Consider the following 22,574-nt stretch of genomic DNA (forward strand, 5'->3'; position numbering starts at 1 on the left):
AATACAGCTCCCCCCTCCCCTTGCCAATGCCGACAAGGCCTTAAGGTGCCCTTTCAAAAACATGTAATATTCCAAAAATTTTTACTTTTCGTGATTGGCAAAACTTGTAGTTTTTTTCGAACTGGGTGTTATGAGAGTGATAGAAATTGTAAAAACATTTGTGAGAACTTGGTGAAGTGAATGAATGAAAAACGTGAAAATTTTCAAAAACTGATTTAAAAATACTGAATCCTTGTTCTAGACTGATAAGACTAATGAAGGATTAAAATGATCACACTGAGGCTGTTTGTATGTGCTTTTAGATAAAACATAAGACAGAATTTAAATAATTTGTCCATTGAAAGAGATTTTTGCAAATTAGTGAACGTAAACCAGCTGTTTTGTTCTTAATATTTGCGCTTATAAAACCAGCTGTTTTGTTCTTATGATTTGCGCTTAAAAACCAGCTGTTTTGTTGCTTAATATTTTAGCGGTTTGTAAAATATATGCAAATAGGCTTGCGCATCGCAACTTCGCGAAGTAAAAAAAAATTGCATTTTTCAGTTCCAGTAGTTCCGAGCGTCTGAAAAAACTAGTCAGTGATGATAACTGTAAATTTTTTCTAAATTTAATTTGCATAAAGTAACTGTTTTAGAACTAACCTTGTAAATTAACTGTTTTTGATTTCCACCAAATTGTAATAAAGGCAAAATGAGCCTCCTATTGGTTTCGTTTTGAAAAACACGCATAAGATTCCAATTGACAATGTTGAGCATCATATAATTCTTTTTCATCAAATAATTGGTTGCTCGGATATTCCAGTAACTTAAATTTTCAATTTTTCTCTGGTTCTTGTGTTCACTATTCGTGCTGAAGATACACTATTAGTAGACTTATTTTTTAGAGTTTTAAAATTTTTGACTCGAACCCAAGATACTTTCATTTTTGTGAAAACTGCGAGTTTGGTTAGCCGCCCAGAAAGAAGGCAATCGCTTTTTCTTGGTTTTAGTATTCACCACCAGATATCAACTTTCAATGTCAGTTCTTCAATGTTAGTTTAACTTAATCTGCACAAACTTTTTTGAAATTGCACAATTGTTTTCTTTACCTGATGGCTTCGATAACAAGAAATGGAAATTTGAGCTTTTAGTTGTGAGCCAAGTTTCTCAATTTTTTTCCTCTTGTTGATTAATTGTCTTTTACTGGTTCTCTTTGAAGTTGTTCGACGCAATATATCGCTGTAAAGAAGGATCAATTAGCAACCTTTGTTTTTTTTTGAAAAAAAACCAAAGATTCAAAAAAACGTTTTTTTTTCTTAAATTTGCCAAGCAAACTTGTTTACTGCTATACTGTGTTACAATTGATGGCACTTGGTCATAGAAGTTAAAATTGATGTGCGCAAACATGTTTCACTTTCAGAGTTCACCATAATCTCAATTGTAATTGTCAGCTTTAAAAAAGCTTGTTTCAGGCGTCAGTTTGTGAAAACAAAGGTCTCAGGCGTTACCTGCCAGCACATAATTCCAAAAACGGGCGAATCTGAGGTTTTCTTTTAATTATCAGCCAATAAAAATGCTGCGAGAATTAAGAAAAGCTAAACTGAATACTCCTTTGATCACAAAGACATATCGGCAGCCATGTTTAAGGTGGGACTTTTCCCTGATTTTTTGCAAGTAGTAGTAAAAATGCCGGTATTTCAACAGGAAGATACAGCTCCCCCTCCCCTTGCCAATGCAGACAAGGCCTTAAGGTGCCCTTTCAAAAACATGTAATATTCCAAAAATTTTTACTTTTCGTGATTGGCAAAACTTGTAGTTTTTTTCGAATTGGGTGTTATGAGAGTGATAGAAATTGTAAAAACATTTCTGAGAACTTGGTGAAGTGAATGAATGAAAAACGTGAAAATTTTCAAAACTGATTTAAAAATACTGAATCCTTGTTCTAGACTGATAAGACTAATGAAGGATTGAAATGATCACACTGAGGCTGTTTGTATGTGCTTTTAGATAAAACATAAGACAGAATTTAAATAATTTGTCCATTCAAAGAGAATTTTGCAAATTAGTGAACGTAAACCAGCTGTTTTGTTCTTAATATTTGCGCTTAAAAAACGAGCTGTTTTGTTCTTAAGATTTGCGCGTAAAAACCAGCTGTTTTGTTGCTTAATATTTTAGCGGTTTGTAAAATATATGCAAATAGACTTGCGCATCGCAACTTCGCGAAGTAAAATAAAATTGCATTTTTCAGTTCCAGTAGTTCCGAGCGTTTGAAAAAACTAGTCAGTGATGATAACTGTAACTTTTTTTCTAAATATAATTTGCATACAGTAACTGTTTTTGAACTAACCTTGTAAAATAACTGTTTTTGAACTCCACCAAATTGTAATAAAGGCTAAATGAGTCTCCTATTGGTTTCGTTTTGAAAAACACGCATGAGATTCTGCGATATCCCTGACCGTAGAGATACGTTTCGCGGCACCAATCCACTTTGAAATTGTAGAGTGGATTCGAGGTGCGAATCCAAAGTTTACTAATTTGCGGGATTACCACTTTTAGTTTTACTTAGCAATCGTGATGCGATTGCAGACAAAATTATTGGGTGTGGAATTCCTCCTCGAATCCGATAGGATCGTTCTTAGTGTAAAACAGAGTAGATTGAAAGCAACTGAATTCAATGATAAGATTCTCGAGAATGAATAAATAATCAAAAGTGGGAGATATGAACAAAACTGAAAAGTTGACTTATTAGTCGGCGGCAAATTAATTATATGTGAAATAAGACTTTTAGCCTGACAAGGGCAAACTTAAATTAATTTAGTACTAAGTAATCAAACATGAACTTAATATGGTACAACCGTACCACATATCCTCTGCTCGAGAGAAATTTTTCAACTGCAATAGTGTAAAAATTTTTGATAATATTAACGTATGTTATCGTTAGTATAAATAGTAAATAATGTGAGCAACGACAGATTAGTGAAGAAATGGTAATGGAAATGAGGGGCTTATGCTTGAAGAATTAAATCAATGTAAACTCTCAACATTTACTTTAAATCACAAACAGACAACATAAATTACGGCACAATCGAGGTGCGAATCCCCAAAAATAATAACGTACAGAATATTGCTACATATACAACATCAACTTTAACTGAAGAACATGTAACACGAACGCAAATAAATATTGAACATGAGCTCAAAATGAGCGCACAAGTGGTACTAATCCATATTTAAATTAATAATGGACAATAAAAGAAATCAGAATTAAAACATTCAACAATTTAACAAATTTAACATAGTTGTCTTTTGCGTGAATCTGATTTTCTGCGTCAAAGACGCTCAGGCTAATTTCTCTTGTATAGTCCTCATAGTCATAGCTCTCGGGTGACCATGTTCCAACTGGAGGGGGTGCAGGAGGACTCACTACTTGCAACTCATAATAAGTCTCTGGTACAGAGGGTTGTGCTGCCTCTTCTTGAATTACTGTCGCAATCACTGGATTTGCGGACTTTTGTTTCTTAGGTGCAGGAGCGGCAGAGTCATCGCTTACCGAGCACACAGAACTTTCAAAACCGAAATAGTCGGGGGCGCGTCGATTTCTTTTGTTTCTGGACGAAAAAGGTGAAGCGGCGGAAGATGGACGAAGAAGGTGACGCAGCAACAGAAGAAGCATTTGACGTGTTGAGTGTTGCAGAAGTATTTCTGGAACGTTTGCCTCCTGCTTGAGGCTTTTTAGGCTTTCGGGATGTCATTGCCTTGGAAATATTGCTGTTTCCAGACGAGACTCCCGAGGCCGCATCTGATTGGGTTGGGCGGTGACGAATTTTTATTTCACCACGGAATTTCTTTTTCAGCTCTTTGGTGTGCTGTGAAATCTTTTCCTCCGTGTTTTTCTAATAGGGGAGAGGACGTCCTTTTGCGTACTCCCAAAGGTCTGTGTTGCGTTCAGCGCGAGTGCCAAATTTGGCGATGTCACTGTTTCGTACGCATACTTCGGGTACTCCAGGTTCTTTAATAACTGTAGTAGTATCAGATGTTCGTACTACTGTACTACCCGGTGTCAATGTTTTCCATGATCCACGGAGGTCCCGTTTTGATCGTTTTGTCACGTTGCGTGCCAATTTTAGATCGAGTGACTGTTCTGTCCGAGGAATTGGGTTATTCAGTTTGGGATGCACAATGAAACGGGAAATGGACTGATTGTGATCCCCATTGTAACGGCGTCCCGCATCCACTTGTGCGTTCTGCATAGTCTCCTCTATGAGAATATCGCTACGATCACCTGTCACCCATTTGTTTTCGTCAAGGTAATCTTTCATTGGGACGGTATCGGCATCTAAATAGTGGTGAAGAATATTTTCATATGATAGATTAGATGACTTTGGTACTGTACTTATATTACTTAGTGGTGTGCTTGGCTTTCTTCCAAAATGTGCTTGGAAAGTTGTTACATTTGTTGTCTTTTGCTTGCAAATACGTAATTGATAGACTATTGACTTTATTGCTTCTTTAATTGTGAATGTTTTATTTCTATTATCTAATTCCATGCAGCTTAAGCGTCTTTTAATAGTTTGTATCAAACGATCTACTAATCCTATAGCTCTATGATTATTAACTGGGGCAGTAAGTATGTTAAAGTTATGCTGTTTACAGAAATTTTTTACTTTGTAACCAATTAAGCAACGTGCTTGATCTAGTCTAATATTTCGGGGGACACCGTGTATGTGAATGTAGTCATCTAAGAATTTAAGGACGTTTGGTCCATTAGCTTTTTCAAATACTTCTTCAGTGGGGAATTTTGAAAAACGATCAATACATGCAAGAAAATAAATATCTTGGTCTGTTTCATTTGTAATGGGTCCTCTAAAATCAATTTGTATTTCTTCATTAGGCTCTGTACATGTCAGCAAAGGTTTCCATTTAGACGCTGGAACAACGGGCTTAAGATTCTTACCAATATCAGTACAAGGCTTGCACTGAGCCGCCTTGTTCAGAATTTCCCGATGCATATACGGCTAGAACGCGTACTGCCCGAGTGTTATCATTCCCTAATTACCAGGGTGTGTTAGGTGAATGCTTTCTAAAACTGCGTCCTGAATAGAATGTGGTAATGCCACCCGTTCATCTACACAGACACAACCCGAGCGGACATGGAGATCTCTCCAGTAGGAGAACATGTAAGGATTTACTTCCTTACATCTTTGGGGGTCATTCTGGAGGATGCAATCACGCACTTCTTTAAGGACTGCATCTTTGCTGGTTAGAACAGCCAAGAAGCCTTTTGTGAATAACTGTGTTAAGTTATTTTCAAAGACTTCTTCTTTCGACAGGTCCAAATTTGGTGAATTTTGATGTGACCCCGCTATGTGTAGGAGGAGTTTGTGGGTTAGATGTTGAGCTGCTCATTGTGTGAGTTGAAATTATATGGATATGTGATGAGCTTGTAGAGATTTCTGAATGAGTAGGGATTTGAGTTCAGTTTGAATTATTTGAATTTAACTGGAATGGTGCTGCGTTTGCAGAATTTTCAAGAAGCAACTGAGTTGTATTACGATTAAGGGCAGAAAGCAAATTGGAATAGTTTGTTAAGCGAGGATGCGAGGCACGTGTGGAATGTCTGTGAGTGAAGCTGTTAAAGTGCTGTGATTGGCATTTTTGTGGTGTTGTATTTACGTAAATTGCAGCAATAGCGTCACGAATGCTAGTAATTGTTGCTACCGCAAATTCCTCATCATATTTGTTTGTAACTTTTGCTTCTTGATTTGGTTGACGGGAAATATAATCTACCAGCCCCATTTTTGCACCAGGTATATGTTCGATGTTAAAATCAAAAGGTAAAAGACGATCTATCTAGCGTGTTAATCTACTATTGTAGGATTTATTTGACCGATGTTCTTTCTTAATTGAAAATAGTGCTCGATGATCCGTAATGATTGTGAATGATTTGCCAAATAGATAATTTTGAAAATATTCCACAGACCACACAACACCTAACAATTCTAGTTCATTAACACTATAGCGTTCCCCGTTTGCGTTGAGGAAACGAGACGCGAATGCCACTGTATGCCAACCTGTACGTGAGCGTTGTTCTAAAGCTGCTCCTAGTGCCGCTCTAGAAGCATCACATTTGATCCGCGTTTCCACGTGAGGATTATAATGTGTATTTTCTGTTGCATTTGCGACTTTATTTTTAATTGCTTGAAAGTGAGTTTCATGTTCAGTATTCCAAACAAATTTTGTATTCTTTTTTAGTAATGTTCGAAGAGGATGGCACAATTGTGATAAATTAGGAATGAATTTTCCTAAGTAATGAACAGAACCTAAAAATGATCGTAGTTGTTTTAGATTTTTAGGTGCTGATAGGGAAGCGATTGCCGCTGTTTTTGACTCAAGTGGTGCAATTCCTGATTGACTACATTTATGTCCTACCCATTCAACTTCTATTTTTGCGAAACGACATTTAGGTAAATTTATCCGTAAATTATCCTCATCTAATTTCTTTAAACATTTATAGACTAAGTTTAAGTGGTCTTCTTTAGAACCACGGCTAACTGCTATAATGTCATCCAGAAAACAATAGGTATTTTGGAGTCCGACTTAAGTATAATCCATTACTTTTTGGAATACTGCTGGCATATCAGTTAATCAGTAGAAACCGGTAATAAAACGATATGTTCCAGTTCTCTCACCGCTAATGATCTTGAAGTTACAATGCCGAGCCGTTTCCGGGTCTAAATTGAGTTGACTGTATGCGAAATTTAAATCCAAAGTTGAAAAATATGCTGTTTGTTGTGATGCGGATGTGTTCAAATTTTGTTGAATTGTGTCAATTAAATTATCAATATTCGGCATTTGGTATTTATTTTTATGGATAGATTTATCCAAAATTTTGGAGTCTAGAGCTAGTTTAACTGTTTTATCTCTTTTTACTGTAATTACTATAGGTGAAATAATTTTTTTATCTGAACAACTGTTTAATTTTATGATGTGTTTTTCGTCAAGTAGTTTTTTAAGTTCTATATTAACTAGTGGTTGTAAGTTAATTGGGACTCGTCGTCCTTTTTGATGTGTAGGTGTAAATTCTTTGTGAAATGTTGATTTTACTGAATGTTTTAAAGATTTACCAATTCGGGTGATGAGATCTGGAAAATCAAATGCAATCTGCTTCTTGATTAGGCATTGATTTTGATCAATATTTGCAACTTGTTTCAACTGAGTAAGAGAAAAACCTGGCTTTCGAAAAAGATCTCGTCCAATGATGGGTCTGTGACCGTCTTCCACTACGGTTACATCAACGCCCGTGGCTATCCAATCATTACATTTGATTGATGTATTGATCACGCCAACAATCTTGATTATATCATTAGAGAAAGTTTTCAAGTCATGTATTTCTGGTGACTGTACCCAATAGCTTTTATTGCACTCGGACACCAATGTGTCTGCTAGACTTTTGTTTACAATAGTACACACGCTTCCCGAATCCACCAATGCCTTTGTTTTTGTATTCCCGACACAAATGTCTAAATTTACTGGTTCCACCTCACGAGCGTCGTTTTGAATTGAAATCGCCGCTACACAATTATCATCGTAATCATCGTAGTCCGAGTCATAGTTCGCGTCGTAGATGCTCTGCTGCTGCAAAATTCTATTTATATTATTGACTTGTTCGGCCGCTGTTGCTGACTTACCTACTGTAGCCGCCTCAGAAACTGAGTCATCTACATAATTTACTCTGGGTTTGGGTTTATTGGGTTGTTTGGATTTTCGACAAACTTTTGCAAAGTGGTTAGCAATGCCGCAACTTTTTGCAGTTCTTTCCACGGGCATAACAATTTTGTCTATGAGATGAAGACCAACCGTAGCCACAATTTGGACAAATTGTTGGCTTGACGAACTGGTTTGTCGATGCTCGTGATCTATTCCACGATCCCTGGACATTATTTATCGTCTGACATGTAATTTCATTTGTAGTTGTCGAAGCTGGAGATCCAGATATTTTGAGTTGATTTTGTATTCTCATTTCAATGTTCATAGAAGTTTCAAGAGCATTTTTAGCCGTTCGTGTTTCTTTTAACAATTCCCTTTGGATTTCGCCATCTTGCATATTAGCTATGAAGACGTCACGAATGATCAACTCCTCGTGGCTTCCTAAATCGCAATTCAAAGATAGTTCCCGAAGGCAACCGTAAAACTTTTCCACAGGCTCTCCCTTCATTTACTTTCTAGTGAGAAAAGTGTAGCAATCAAATGTGATGTGTCGTTTTTTAGTAAACACCCTATCAAGACTTTCCCAGAGAACCTTTGTTGTTACTCGACCGATCTGGATATTTGGTTCTTGGGAACCAAAAATTCGTCTGCCCTCCATCCCCAAGCTGAGATACGTTAAGGAGACGGCTTTGTTATCACAATATTTCCAGGGTTTTTCACCACACAGTATACCTACGAGTTCTATTTTCTGACAACGGTTTAACCACAAGTTCTTCAACTGCTCATTACGGGTTCGTCGATCTCGTTCGCTTTGAGCTGTGCTGTTTTCAACTTCATCCTCGTGTATGGGCTCTGGAGGTAGAGTGACCTTGTCTGGCGGGTCTCCAAGAAGAATATCAATCGAAATGCCTTCTTTAGCCATGATAGCTAATTTTAACTTGATCTGCCATCGATCCCATCGCAATGGAGGTTCAAGTGTTGATTTTCCCAAAACGGCTCGATTACAAGGATTACACGTTCTTTAGTTGCTGACTGCGCAATGTGATATCCCTGACCGTAGAGATACCTTTCGCGGCACCAATACACTTAGAAATTGTAGAGTGGATTCGAGGTGCGAATCCAAAGTTTACTAATTTGTGGGATTACCACTTTTAGTTTTACTTAGCAATCGTAATGCGATTGCAGACAAAATTATTGAGTGTGGAATTCCTCCTCGAATCCGATAGGATCGTTCTTAGTGTAAAACAGAGTAGATTGAAAGCAACTGAATTCAATGATAAGATTCTCGAGAATGAATAAATAATCAAAAGTGGGAGATATGAACAAAACTGAAAAGTTGACTTATTAGTCGGCGGCAAAATAATTATATGTGAAATATGATTTTTAGCCTGACAAGGGCAAACTTAATTTAATTTAGTACTAAGTAATCAAACATGAACTTAATATGGTACAACCGTACCACAGATTTCAATTGACAATGATGAACATCATATATTTCTTTTTCATCAAATAATTGGTTGCTCGGATATTCCAGTAACTTAAATTTTCAATTTATCTCTGGTTCTTGTGTTGACTATTATTGCTGAAGATACACTATTAGTAGACTTATTTTTTAGAGTTTTAAAACTTTTGACTCGAACCCAAGACACTTTCATTTTTGTGAAAACTGCGAGTTTGGTTAGCCGCCCAGAAAGAAGGTAATCGCTTTTTCTTGGTTTTAGTATTCACCACCAGATATCAACTTTCAATGTCAGTTCTTCAATGTTAGTTTAACTTAATCTGCACAAACTTTTTTGAAATTGCACAATTGTTTTCTTTCCCTGATGGCTTCGATAACACGAAATGGAAATTTGAGCTTTTAGTTGTGAGCCAAGTTTCTCAATTTTTTTCCTTTTGTAGATTAATTGTCATTTATTGATTCTCTTTGAAGTTGTTCGACGCTATATATTGCTGCAAAGAAGGATCAATTAGCAAAATTTGTTTTTTGAAAACACCAAAGATGCAAAAAAATTTTTTTCTTAAATTTTCCGAGCAAACTTGTTTACTGCTAAACTGTGTTACAATTGATTGCACTTGGTCATAGAAGTTAAAATTGATGTGCGCAAACATGTTTCACTTTCAGAGTTCACCATAATCTCAATTGTATTCGTCAGCTTTCAGAAAGCTTGTTTCAGGCGTCAGTTTGTAAAAACAAAGGTCTCAGGCGTTACCTGCCAGCACAATTCCAAAACGGGCGAATCTGATGTTTTCTTTTAATTATCAGCGAATAAAAAATGTTTCGAGAATTAAGAAAAGCAAAGTTGAATACATACTCCTTAGAGCACAAAGACATATCGGCAGCCATGTTTAAGGTGTGACTTTCCCCTGATTTTATGCAAGTAGTAGTAAAAATTCCGGTATTTTAAGAGGAAGATACAGCTGCCCCCTCCCCGTGCCAATGCAGACAAGGCCTTAAGGTGCCCTTTCAAAAACATGTAATATTTCAAAAACTTTTAATTTTGGTGATTGGCAAAACTTGTAGTTTTTTGCGAATTGGGTGTTATGAGAGTGATAGAAATTGTAAAAATTTTTGTGAAAACTTGGTGAAGTGAATAAATGAAAAACGTAAAAATTTACAAAAACTGATTTAAAACCCCCGAATTTTTGTTCGACTAATAAGACTAATGAAGGATTGAAAAATAAAAGTGACTAAACTGATGGAATACTCAGGTAAAAACTAGATGAATTTTAGGCTTGCAAAAATAAAGACGAGCAAGCTAAATAAGACTGTTTCCGCGATATGTATGCTAGACTAGAGCCGTAACCACTCAGCTATCCGAAACTTGTAATAATCTATCTTACATAATATCTCGTTTCAGCAAAACTTGACTTCTGAATACGATCAATTTAGATCACGCAAGAACCAGTGAAACGAAAAGAACAAAAGTGCAGAAATCAAACAAACAAATGTCGGAATAATTGCTCTTGAACGACAGGCGAGGCGAATTGAATTCAGGGGCTGTAGTCTAGATCAAAGTTTCTATGTGTGCAAAAAACCTTTCCATCTGGATTCGAACCACTGACTACCCGATCCACTACACGCACTGACGACTGCGCTACGAATCGCTTAGCTCTGCTATTCAGCAACCGATTTTATATTGGCAACTTCGGAGCAATGGAGATCACTCAGAAATGAAGAACAAAAGCGTGAAAAAGTTACTTGAAAGTCAAAGAATGTTCTAGAAGAAAAGCGCAAAACTCTCAAGCAAACAATTTGCATAAAAAGACAAGCGTTTACAACAATTGCTATGAACTTCGTTCAAGAGCAATTAGACAACAATTCTGAATAGAAAGACAGATATTTACAAGAACTGCTTCAACGTCATTCCAGGGCAATTAAAAACAAATGCGAAACAAAGAAAATGCTTTAAAGCAGCCTCAAATCAACAAAATTTTGCGCAAGAACTACTTTTTCTAAACTTCTTGCCCTCTTGAAACCAGCGGATTGAATAAAAAACACTCGATTTTCTTTTTTCGGCATTCAAAGAACTACCAAGAATAGCATGAGCGCCCATTCCCGCATATATTATTATTTAAAAAGACGTCTCCAAAACTTTTCTTAAAGTTTTTAAATAAAAGCCGCAATATTAACCTGCTGAAATCAGGGCGGTTATTAAAAATGTCAAAAAACTATTCCACAAATTTATACACCTTAAGCATAAAGACCAACACGTTCACATTAATTGCTTCAAACTTCGTTTGAGAGCAATTGAAAACATAAAGACGAACATAACGTCCGAAGAAATGCTCTCCAACGACTAGTGGGAGCTCTAATCTATTGCAGCCTGCTTCTGTAGAGGAGGGGGATAACTAAAATCACTAATGGAGGCTTCAAATGCAACGAAATTGTTCAGTTATTTTCTTTACTTAATCTCGTTGACGTCGACTTTTCCCCCTACTTTAATGTTGCTTAATTTTTTTAACTAGACGAAAACAACTTCACTCACAACTTCCCGTAAGAACCTCGCACCATTGGCTGAAATTAATTGAGGACTTAGAAAGACCTAGAATTTCGAGTTCGGCTTAGAAAAAAGACTGGAAAGAAATTAATTTACAAATAGAAAAATGATATTTTTATATGAAACTTACGTTACTCTCAGGCAAATTAGAAGCAGTGCCTCCCAAAATAAAGGTTAATTTGGAAGAAACCCAATAATGGCAGGAGGCAAATTTTGACATCACAACTATTGTCAACTCAAATTAACGTGCAACTAAATTAAATGTATTCAAATGAGAAACAGATTGTTCGTTGAGATAGAGAATTTATTTTAAGCGCATCAATTTAAAACGGCAATAATCTTACGTCACTAGCAAACAAGGCAACAGAAAAGTCCAGTCGCACAAAATACTGCAAAGAATTCACATGAAATAGATACCAGTAAAGGGCCGTTGTCTCAGTAGGCAAAAATCATCTGCATTTTAAGAAATTTAGAGATCATTAGTTTTTGCCAACTTACATGGATCTCAAACGTCACATTATCGAATCGCAAATATTTTAAAAACTAAATTCAGCGTTTAATACAGTTTTTGTAGTACTTAACCATGCTATCAGTCCTGTGAGACTTTTCCCCGTCATTTGTCTCTTTTTCCATATAGTGAACTTTTTTTTATCACCATTCAAAATGAAAGATAATGTGAAAAATGTGTAATGAAGAATACGATAGATTGAATATGTTAATGGTGCTGCTGCTTGGCTGAGCAATGCATATAAAAATTACAAGGCTATCTGTCTCTAAACTACAGTCGATTGTCGCATCTGCATAGTCTCACTTTTGTCTGCTCGTATCTTTTCCTGGATTCTCTCCTCCCCCAGTTTCCTGTATCCCTCCACCAGCATCTGTGTGTCGGGTGCCCTTCCCGTAGTGTAGAACAAGTACACATTGGGTTCGTGCAGTTCTCTATTGTTGTTGGGGGGCATGAATGCTTTGATCTGTATTGAGTTCTTGTTGATACTGATATCATCTATGTCTACTATGTTGATGAAAAGAGCAGCCTCGGCATAATTTGATTTGACAAACAGGTAAATTCCGTCTTCACATACATTTAGAGTAAGTTCTTTCTCCAACTGACTTGTGAACATCTGGGCCACATGGAAGGACGTAGCACCGAAGTGGACAAATTTCTGGATCACACTCAGAATAGACCTCATTGAGGGATCTTTCAACTTAGTTACAGTTCTTTCTATTTGCTGCACGAATGATGTGTCGTTTGCTTGTGAGAACTCTGCGTCTGGGAGGGTTTTGCGGATTGTCTCGCAGATCAAGTTCATGTCAATGGTCGAGGACTGATTGCCACTGAACACGGATAAGTCTGACTTGAGATCAGCCGCCCGTTTCTGGTTGTGTGTATACTTGGCAATGTGTGCCAGCAGAGTCTGTTTTTCTTGTGGTAGCAACTTGAGAGAGCCAGTTTTGATTTCATCCAGTGCCTGTTGATAAGTGAGAGCCACTTCTAAGTTGGTCGTGATTTCCTCCCTCGCCTTTACGAAGTACATCTTTTTGAACAGGAGCTGGTAGCTGATTCCACTCGCACCTGTCGACTCCTGACAAGCTGTCAAACATAATTCAATTAGACAAAGACTAAATTGTAAGAATGCTATCCAATAATTATCATTCAAGCTGTGGCTGGAACACAACAAACTATGAAAAATTTGTCCACAAAAATCCGAAGATAGAACTCTCAGGCCAATTTCATTAAAATTGATCGACATTATCTCTCAGAGAAATTGAGACTTTTTGAAAATTCCAAAAAGAATTCAAATTATTGATTTTCCAGCGATTCGATTTATAGCAAGCTCATCAAATTTTCAGAACAATCTGGACTATTTTATGTGATCAATTTTACTCAAGGACGACGTGAAATGTTTTACAGAAACTTTTCCAACTACACACTAGGTCTTGGTATCTTTGCAATTTTGATTAAGGGGCTGCTCTTAAGAGCACTAACCGAGTCTATCGCATATGTTGTCGTTGGGAGTGATGGGCACTTGGCTGACGAGACTGTTGCCATGTGAGAGTCTCTCAAATAGACTGTACACATTCACAGAGTCAGCCAGACAGATGCGCTCTATTGTGGCCTGGATCACCTACACGTAAACATACACTTATCAACAACGAATATGAGATTGTTTACGGATAAATAAATTGTTTACGGATCCGCATTTTACAAGAGATTACTTACAAGACCTAAATTTAAAAGACCTTTTACAACTTAGTACTTCAAATAAGTTCCGACATGACATCATTGACCCCTAAGGATTGTTCTCAGATGCCTACGTGGTGAAGACATATAATTTTAAAATCTACAATGCTCAAAGTAAAAGGTAGACCACCGACCATAGAACGTTTGAGCTATTGAGCTACTTCTGTTCGCGTAAAAGATTGTAGAAGAGAAAACTATGTGACCTGCTGTGATGTCGCCCAAGAGTCAAACTGGACCTCTCTCGATTGTCCACCAGGGAAGAATATGGAGGTCTTTACTTGTTCACATTTGGAAGTGCTCTGGATCTCAATGGTAGAAGGAACTCGCTTTCTAGTGGGAAATGTGGCCACTTTTTGTAGACATCTGCGACAGAAGGAAGCATACTGACTCACTTTAGAGACCCCAACTGATGCCAGTCGCAGAGTGGACTCAACATAAGCCCTCACTTGTGCATTTTCAGGCACTCTGTAGTTGGTCAGGGCTCCAAAAATGTCCCACACGTTTAAATCTTTGGAGTCCAACGGTTGGTCGGTTACCTGAAAAAAAGAACAATATACATAAGTGACGCTGCTGATCTAAAAAATGCGTTAAATGATATCCGCGTCAATAATTCACTATAATCCCTATATTTTTTTATTACAAATAGGACTCAAAACAAAAATAATTAACATAACCTACAAACGTCGGGCGAATCGTTGTCAAACGACTGGTGAGCGGTTGGCTTCATAAGTAAGCTAGCTACGGTTTAGGGCGCAAGGGTGTTTGTGTGTTTTCAAGCGCTGGGTTACGGGTGGAACGATAAGCAGGGAGTAAGGCGAAAGGGGGGGCTGATTTAGGGGAGGGTTGAAGAGGGGGGATTGAAGTGGAGGGGGTCAAACTCTAAGAGCCGCCCGTGACACCATGAATAATCGTCTCATAAACGGTTTCGGTGAATCGCATATTTAAAGTCTAGTCAGCCGCAAGTCTCTAAGAGACTTAATGGCTTCCGGGCGTTACCTGTTTATACTGTTATTGTGGACGAAAAGTCACTAGAGTCAGACAAAAAATTACAAAGAATCCTAATTAATATGCATGAGCATAGAAACTAAATGCCTGGATTATTAGAGATCGATATAGATCTACGACGCTAGAAGTACCATGCAAGCAAGATAAACATTTTTGATAAAAATGATAGTGCAATCATCAAGTTAACACAGCAGATCACTTGAAAAACGCGGAAATTTCCGGTGCCAATTTGAACTGATACAAGGAGACATAGGAAAACAGTTCTGGTCAATAGTTAACACGCGCGCCACTTCTCTATGGGAGGATGAGTGAATTATTACTTGATGGTTTATACAGACATTCGCAGGCGGAGAAATCAATTGATGTGAAAAAAAATCACACTAATTAGAACACATTTATACAATAGCATCTGGAGATTAATAGGGAGATCTGTTTACTAGATCAAAGTGGTGACTTAGATTTTGAATTGAAAATTGGAGAAAAATGCTCGTATATATACCAACTTTCAGTAGGAAAAACTAAGCTAGAAATCTCATATTAGCACCATGATTGACGATGGTAGTCCAAGAGCTGGCTTAATGTTGTTGGCTCTTGCAACTATAGCGGAATTAATTCTACTCTAAACAAAAAACACTAGAAGTTGAGGATGCTGAAGTTGAGTATCAGATAAATTAAACTTAGATATAAAATTTACTCAAATCAGAGCACATGAACAAGATACTCCAAAACAAATTTAACCTTTCCTAGCTTTTTCTCAGCTCCACTTTTTCGTCAAGTCGAAACAACTGCGCCTAATAATACCTTGGCAAGTTAACCTTAACAACAAATTGAGAGTAGTCAAGTTCAAAATTTTTGATGCAGATTCTGCTGTCTTGTCAATGAGAACATAGTGAATTGAATTTGGCTCATTATATGTTTGTACAGAACGAAATGAAGCTTTGTGTTTCGCAAAGTTTTCTCCTTGTGCACAATGTTTCATCCTGGATTTGAAGAAGCTTGATATACCTCTATCTGTCTTTGTCAATTGCTACTTGGCGCACACTTGAATGCCAAAAACTTCTAGAAGTTTCTTAATTAGCAAGCGCGCGTCCTGTACTGCTGCGCCATGCCCTTGCATTCTGCTTAGATGAAGTTTGAGAAAATATGTCTTGCTTTGTTTCCTCGTAGTTTCCTTCCTACTTAAATTCTCTAACTACCTTTTCAAATGCCTTCTTTTTCACTTTGCAAGCATTTTTCTGGTATACTACAATGGGAAACGTCCAGGGCTTATCGGACTGCTCCTCTGTCACTACTGCTGATTTGGAGAATCCCTTCGTTGGCATTATGGTCACAGACCTCGTACTCTAGATCAGTAAGTTCTGTCTCTTTTATATGCTCACTTACTTCACATACTTTTGCTCAGTTGTGATTTGAGCGAAACAGTTGTGATAGAATTCTGCGCAAAAAGTTGGTTTATGATTGTCAATGTTTTGTTCTAAATTGTGTTCGACATAGTAAACTGCTAGGCCTAAAACCTGTTGGGCCATGACCTTCACAGACAGGCAGAATAAAACCAGAAGCAAAATTTCTCCAAAATCAGAGAACAACAGAATAATTTTTTCAGAGATTTTGACTAGAAACTTGACTTCACATACCAATTATCATTGGGAAAAACCACGATCATATCTAATAATAGTACCATGATTTATAGTGGGAGCCCTAAAGGTGACCAAATATTTTTTGCTCTCGCAAATTTATCAGAATTTTTATTTACGAGATATCTTACGACAAACGCACTTGAAGTGTGCGGCGGGAAAGTTAAAACATCAGATGGCTAACAGCTATTAATAGATATCTAAATCACACCGCATGAACAAGATAGTGAAACTTTTTCAAAGCTAAACTTAGCTTGATGCTTTCTCGTTACTTTGAGTCAATGTAATAGTTTTGAGTTCGATTCTTTAGACACGGAATACTTTAGATCAGGTAGAACTTGATCCGTCCAAAAATGACAGACATGGTCCGGCAATATAATGATTTCAAACTTCGTTTGATGGCAACTAAATACAGACCTGTTTGCAAAGCTGCATGTAGACCTCGTCCACTAATGAAGAGTACTTGTCAAACTGTCTGAAAATGTCCTGGATAGTTCCAATGGGATTCTTCCTATCTGCATGGGCAACTGTGGCTGCTTGGGATTTTTCAGATATATGTTTGGAGAAGAGGAGAATTGTGTTGAATATCTTCAAAGCAAGAGCATTGCAGTCCTCGTCTTCATGCATTAAGAGAGGCTCATTAAGTGGCTTTTTTGTGAAAGCCCAGTACGCTTTCGTTCCATCTGGCTTTTGGTGACTCACTCCGTTCTGTTTCGCGTGTTTGCTCTCCGATGCCTTGCTCTTCTTGCTCAGAGTAGCATTCCAAGCATTGGCTTGGCTTTCAACACTGGCTTGATTGATAACCGGCATCAAGTCTTCGGATGTCTGGGTACTGAGAGTGTTTCTGGCTGACAGAATGTCCTGTCGCATTCTCTTCATGCTCCTCTCTTCGTTCTGGTTCTTCAGACCCAACAAGTCTTTCTTCTTCTCCACTGTTGTCAATCGGGGACAGTAGCACTTGATAACTAAAACAGACAAACATAGCCAACTTAAGTCGGGCGAATTGCTCTCTAACGACTAGCGAGCGGTTGGCTTCGTCAGTGCCCAGTTGCGGCTTAGGGAGGTTAGCTTGAGCGCGGGGAGCATGAGAGGCGAGCGTGCGGGGTTAGGGGTATGCTGCGTGGTGGGGGGTAAACTATAACAACCGCCGTTAAAAACCATGAATATGTCGCTTTAGTTTCGGTGAATCGCTTACTTAGGGACTAGTAAAGCGTAAGGCTCTAAGAGAGCTGCTCAGCTTGTTAATGCTCTCCGACGAAACCAAATATATTCTGCAAGTTGATCAATTTTGAAAAGCAGAGTCATAATTTGTCCAATAGATTTCAGATATGTTCATGTAAACAGACCTTGTACGATGTCCTCCTTGAATTCGGGAGAGATGAGCTCACAGAGCATTTCGTCAGAGTCAGAGGCACTGTCCACTAGTTTGATTAGGATCAGGTCATTGTCCAAATCCAGGGATATCGAGGCCAGTCGGCTGAATGAATACTGCAGGAAAGTCTCAGAAGTCGCCTGCAACCAAAAACTGTTCATTAAACATTAAACAAACGTTAAGAGTCTCTCTTCAAGTTTGACCTACGGAATGTTGAAGCACATATAAAATTAGGGGGCTGTCAAATGAAATAGCAGAAAAAATCTCTCCCATAATTCGAAACAAAGAGTAAAAAAATAAAACCAAGAAGAGAACCATGAAAAGTAAGCTGTACGGTAATAGAACGGTACATAAACAACTAACGTCCCACAAATTACTCTAAAACTAGCCAAAAGCCAAAACTAGCGAGGGTTTAGCTTTCTTAGAAAATAGCCTATGCTTATTGGGCAAGGTTCACTGGGCAGTTCGCAACAATTTTAATTGGGACAGGGGATCCAAAACTTCTCAGAATTGACCTCCAAATCACATTACTAAACATTATTACAAAATTAATTCGCACCCTCCATTTTTACGCAGAAAAATTATATTTTTCGGGCAATATTACTCAAACTTAAAATCGCATTTCGAAAACACCTTTTAGACCAATGTTCTCCTACATTAGTGGTCTCGCTTGCACATGAAATTCATGTCACAATCAGCTAAATGACAGCCAAGCAGATAACCTTATGGAAAGTTGACGAACTCCATTCGAGTTTTACAGTGAAAAGAAAGTTGTCACAAGATCCTTATTTATGCACATCTTTTCTCTCCCTAATGTTCAACACAAAAGAATACTCACCAATAAGTGAACAAATCTGAAAACATCACATTTATATAACACAAATCTTTTTTTTTTACTGTGAAACTTGCATGTCATCAACTTGACATTGGGGCATCGGACTAGTTACAATTTCGTATAATCTGAACTTCATATTCAGGTAAGACCACTAGGGTAGGAAGACCACCAGGTAAGACCACTAGGGCTTAAATGTGATTTTAAGTGATTTTGATGCCCTAAAACGAACAGAGTCATTATCGAAGAACAAAATCAAAAGTGGAAACGGGAAAAGCCCATAAAGATAGATGCCCGTAATGACCATTGTTCTATTTAGTCTTAGTTACCAGGTCTAATTGTATGTGAAGGAATCCCTCTATCGCCTAATTAAGAAGCAGCAATATTAGACCTCATTACCAAATGCAGGCAAAAGAAAAAGCACCTTTGATATTCTGTTTCAATTAAGGGAAATCTATTTCATTTTCTCCTAGTTCTGGTTCAATCCCAATCGGGATTATGGGAATCCATGGCCGCATTTTTCCGACAACCTACCGGGTATGTTTGAGGTTTACCAGCACTTTTGGTTTTTTCCCGCACTGTGACTGAGTCTGCAACTCTGCGATTTTTCTGACCGTTTGACTTTTCGTCCTCAAAAATGGGATGAATCTCATCAGAGCTATAAGATTTCTTCTGTTTTCACCGTTTACCTGTTATCAAAACGGCTGTGGAGGTAGGAAGTTTACTGAACATCACAAGTAAATTAGCACCGCCTAGTTTCACAAGTTAAAAAATTCATGCAATAGTACACTACATTTAATGAATTTTTTAACTTGTGAAACTAGGCGGCGCTAACTTACTTGTGATGTTAAGTAAACTTCCTACCTCCACAGCCGTTTTGATAACAGGTAAACGGAGAAAACAGAAGAGGTCTTATAGCTCTGATGAGATTCATTCGATTTTTGAGGACGAAAAGTCAAACGGACAGAAAAATCGCAGAGTTGCAGACTCAGTCACAGTGCGGGAAAAAACCAAGTGCTGGTAAACCTCAAACATACCCGGTAGGATGTCTTCGATAATGACTCTGTTCGTTTTAGATCGCTCTGCCGTGCAACTTATGGTTAAAAACACTGAACAAATTAGGTAAAGCGAAACACATTTTTACTTGACAAAATAAAAAAACAGCAGGACAAGTCCTGACGTACAATTTAAAGAATTTTCATTGACTAAAAAAACTAGACCTAGAACGGACTATGAGTGAATTGAGAAAACCATTTCTAAAAAACCAGATAAAAAAACAAAATCAATGTCAAAATGCCGCTAGCGAGAACAAGAAACTACTAGCGAGAAATGTAAATTTGATTCTAACAAAAACAACTAGGCCTAGAATGAACTATGAATGGATTGGGAAAACCAATTAGAAAAATATCCGATGCAAAAATTGAAAAAAACCAGCAAAAATCAAAGTGAAATTGCCGCATGTGAACACAAAACCGTTTTCTCACTCTACTTTAAATCTAGAGCGAAAAAATTTCACGCCGCAAAACCACTCGCTTTTTCGCTCCAAACCACTCGCTTTTTCGCTCCACTTCCTGTTTCGGCCGTGACCAAAATCACTACTCCAATTTGACCTCAAAAATCATGAAAATGTGTGAACAGATCTTTGAAAAAAAGACAGCGCCCCAATACAATTCAAATTTGAATTGTAAAAAAAACAGCAGGACAAGTCCTGAATCACAACTCGAGAATTTCCAATGGCTGCCAAAAAGTAGAGCTAAAAATGACTAGAAATTGGTTTTGAAACCCATTTAGAAAAAAACAGAATTCTAAGACTTGAGAAAACAAGTCAAATTGCCGCAATCGTGAGAAAAAATCACAGTCAAGAAAGCAAATTTTTGTTGAAACACCGTTTTCTCACTACTTTAAAATTAGAGTGCTTAATTGTTTTAAAGCAATTGTTTTTTCACTCGACTTCCTGTTTCGGTGTGATCAAATTATCGAACATAAAATCACTACTCCAATTTGACAAAAAGCATGAACATGTATGAACAGTATTGGAAGTGTGTTTCCAAAGATATGTTGGAACAGTAATCAGGAATAAAACCGATTTGTGGAACAATAGAACACCTTGTTTAACTTGTAAGCTAATTTCTTCAGTCTTAATTTTCACTTTGCTCATGTTACTCATTTCTAAATTGAAGGACTAGCCTGATCAATTAAATAAATGCCAGTTGCGTTGACAGCCACTTTGACTTTTCTGTCTTTGTTGACGAACCCTCTGTAATCCACTTGGTCATAGAGAGCAGAGCCAAACAAGGGCAGCGTAGTGAGACACTTGAGGATGTAGGATCTCTGAGCGACTGGCTTGGTGAGGGTGCTGCAACTGGGCTTCTTATGCTGGTTAATCAACATCTGTTCACGTGACCTCTCGTCTGGGATGCAATTGAGGATTCGTTTTGGGAAGAACTTAGCACTCTGTTTGTATCGAGTGATTCGGAATGAGTCATCATATGGACCAAAGTATCCAGCACACTGCAGTCCAGCAAGGTACATGGCCTCTGTGTCTGTCACCTGAACATATCCAATAAACAAACATAACCAACTGCTGTCGGATGAATTGCTCTCAAATGGCTGGCGATGGCAAGGATTCACCTCACCTTCGGTTGTCCCCAGCGTAATCTTAGTGAGGCCAGCTTATAAGAGGATAAGAGAGCGGGGGGGGGGGTTGCAGATCTATCAAAATTCAAAACTACAATTACAACTTAAAATTCAGCAGCGTCAGCTAGCCCTGAAGAAAATTGCAGAACCTTTTTGTCCTGGGGGCTTTGACGGTTTATCATGTTTCTGTTGCTCTTGTCATATGTTAGAAGGTTGAGAGAGAACAACCTAATGTAAATTGTGCACAAGATAAGCTTGACAAGGAGCTCTACTTGTTCAACGTACACTTGGCTAGAGAAATAAAGCCTTGAGGAACAAGAAAGAACGTGAGAACGGGTTATAAGAGATGCCCAAGTTCGAGAGCTTAAAACCAGTTAGTGTAAATGGGCAGCACACTAGGCGTGCAAGTAGGAGATGCTGGTTCGAATCCAGTACTGGTCCATTTTCACAGTAGTTGCACCTGCGCAGACCCCCTAACATCATATTACTTTGGTTTCGTGGTGAAAGTGATCACTGCTATGTTATGGAGTAGAAGGATGTTTAATTGGCCATTACTAACTTTGAATTCGTCTCTTGCTACCACAGATCGAACACACTGTGCGAAGAGAAGTCCAATCTCGTTACTCGTCTCAGGCACACTCTCGATGTCTTTGAACACTCTCTTGAGGAATATGAATCGCTTGTCTGTGATAGACTGCAGTGAACTCGAACCAGAGGTCTGCTTCTTAGAGCCACCCTTCTTAGCCACAGAGGACGAAGACTCCTCTGATTCTCTGCAACAAAACAATAATTGAATTAAAACTGAACTGAGCCCTGATATTGAAAGGCATTGATGTTAAAATTCTTTTGCTAGCAGTATTTTTTTTCAATGCAACTCGACTATCTTTCGACTTAAGAAAACCTATTCTTCGGAGACCTCATACCGTTTGTATTGAATCAGACACTCACGATACATTAACGATAAACAAAGAGAGCCGACAAATGTTCGGAAAATAGCCGACGTTGACTCCACTGACTGACGTGGGGATTGGAACAGTGTCAAAAAGAGTTATTTTTGGAGTTTTATACGATTCGATATATATGGTCAATTGAGACTCTAAATAGGAGGACATTAAGATTAATACCAATAACAGTTAGCAGTATGCTATAATGAACTCTAATAACTTAAT

General features: G+C 37.9%; 2 protein-coding genes across 2 annotated transcripts in view; both read right to left on the reverse strand.

Annotated features, from left to right (window-relative positions):
* The window catches only part of LOC142345923 (ATP-dependent RNA helicase DHX8-like), a 468,212-nt gene that overhangs the window by 105,709 nt on the left and 339,929 nt on the right, over positions 1–22,574 (reverse strand). The window lies entirely within an intron of this gene.
* The window catches only part of LOC142345922 (uncharacterized), a 95,949-nt gene continuing 85,132 nt past the window's right edge, over positions 11,758–22,574 (reverse strand). Inside the window, 7 exon segments of the mRNA XM_075398381.1 lie at positions 11,758–13,274; positions 13,671–13,809; positions 14,129–14,461; positions 16,982–17,529; positions 17,911–18,076; positions 20,956–21,318; positions 21,965–22,178. Coding sequence (XP_075254496.1) covers positions 12,457–13,274; positions 13,671–13,809; positions 14,129–14,461; positions 16,982–17,529; positions 17,911–18,076; positions 20,956–21,318; positions 21,965–22,178 — 2,581 coding nt within the window. The 3' untranslated portion in view covers positions 11,758–12,456.

This window comes from Convolutriloba macropyga, chromosome 9 (genome assembly GCF_964194025.1).
Source record: "Convolutriloba macropyga chromosome 9, txConMacr16.3, whole genome shotgun sequence".
NCBI lineage: Eukaryota > Metazoa > Xenacoelomorpha > Acoela > Convolutidae > Convolutriloba > Convolutriloba macropyga.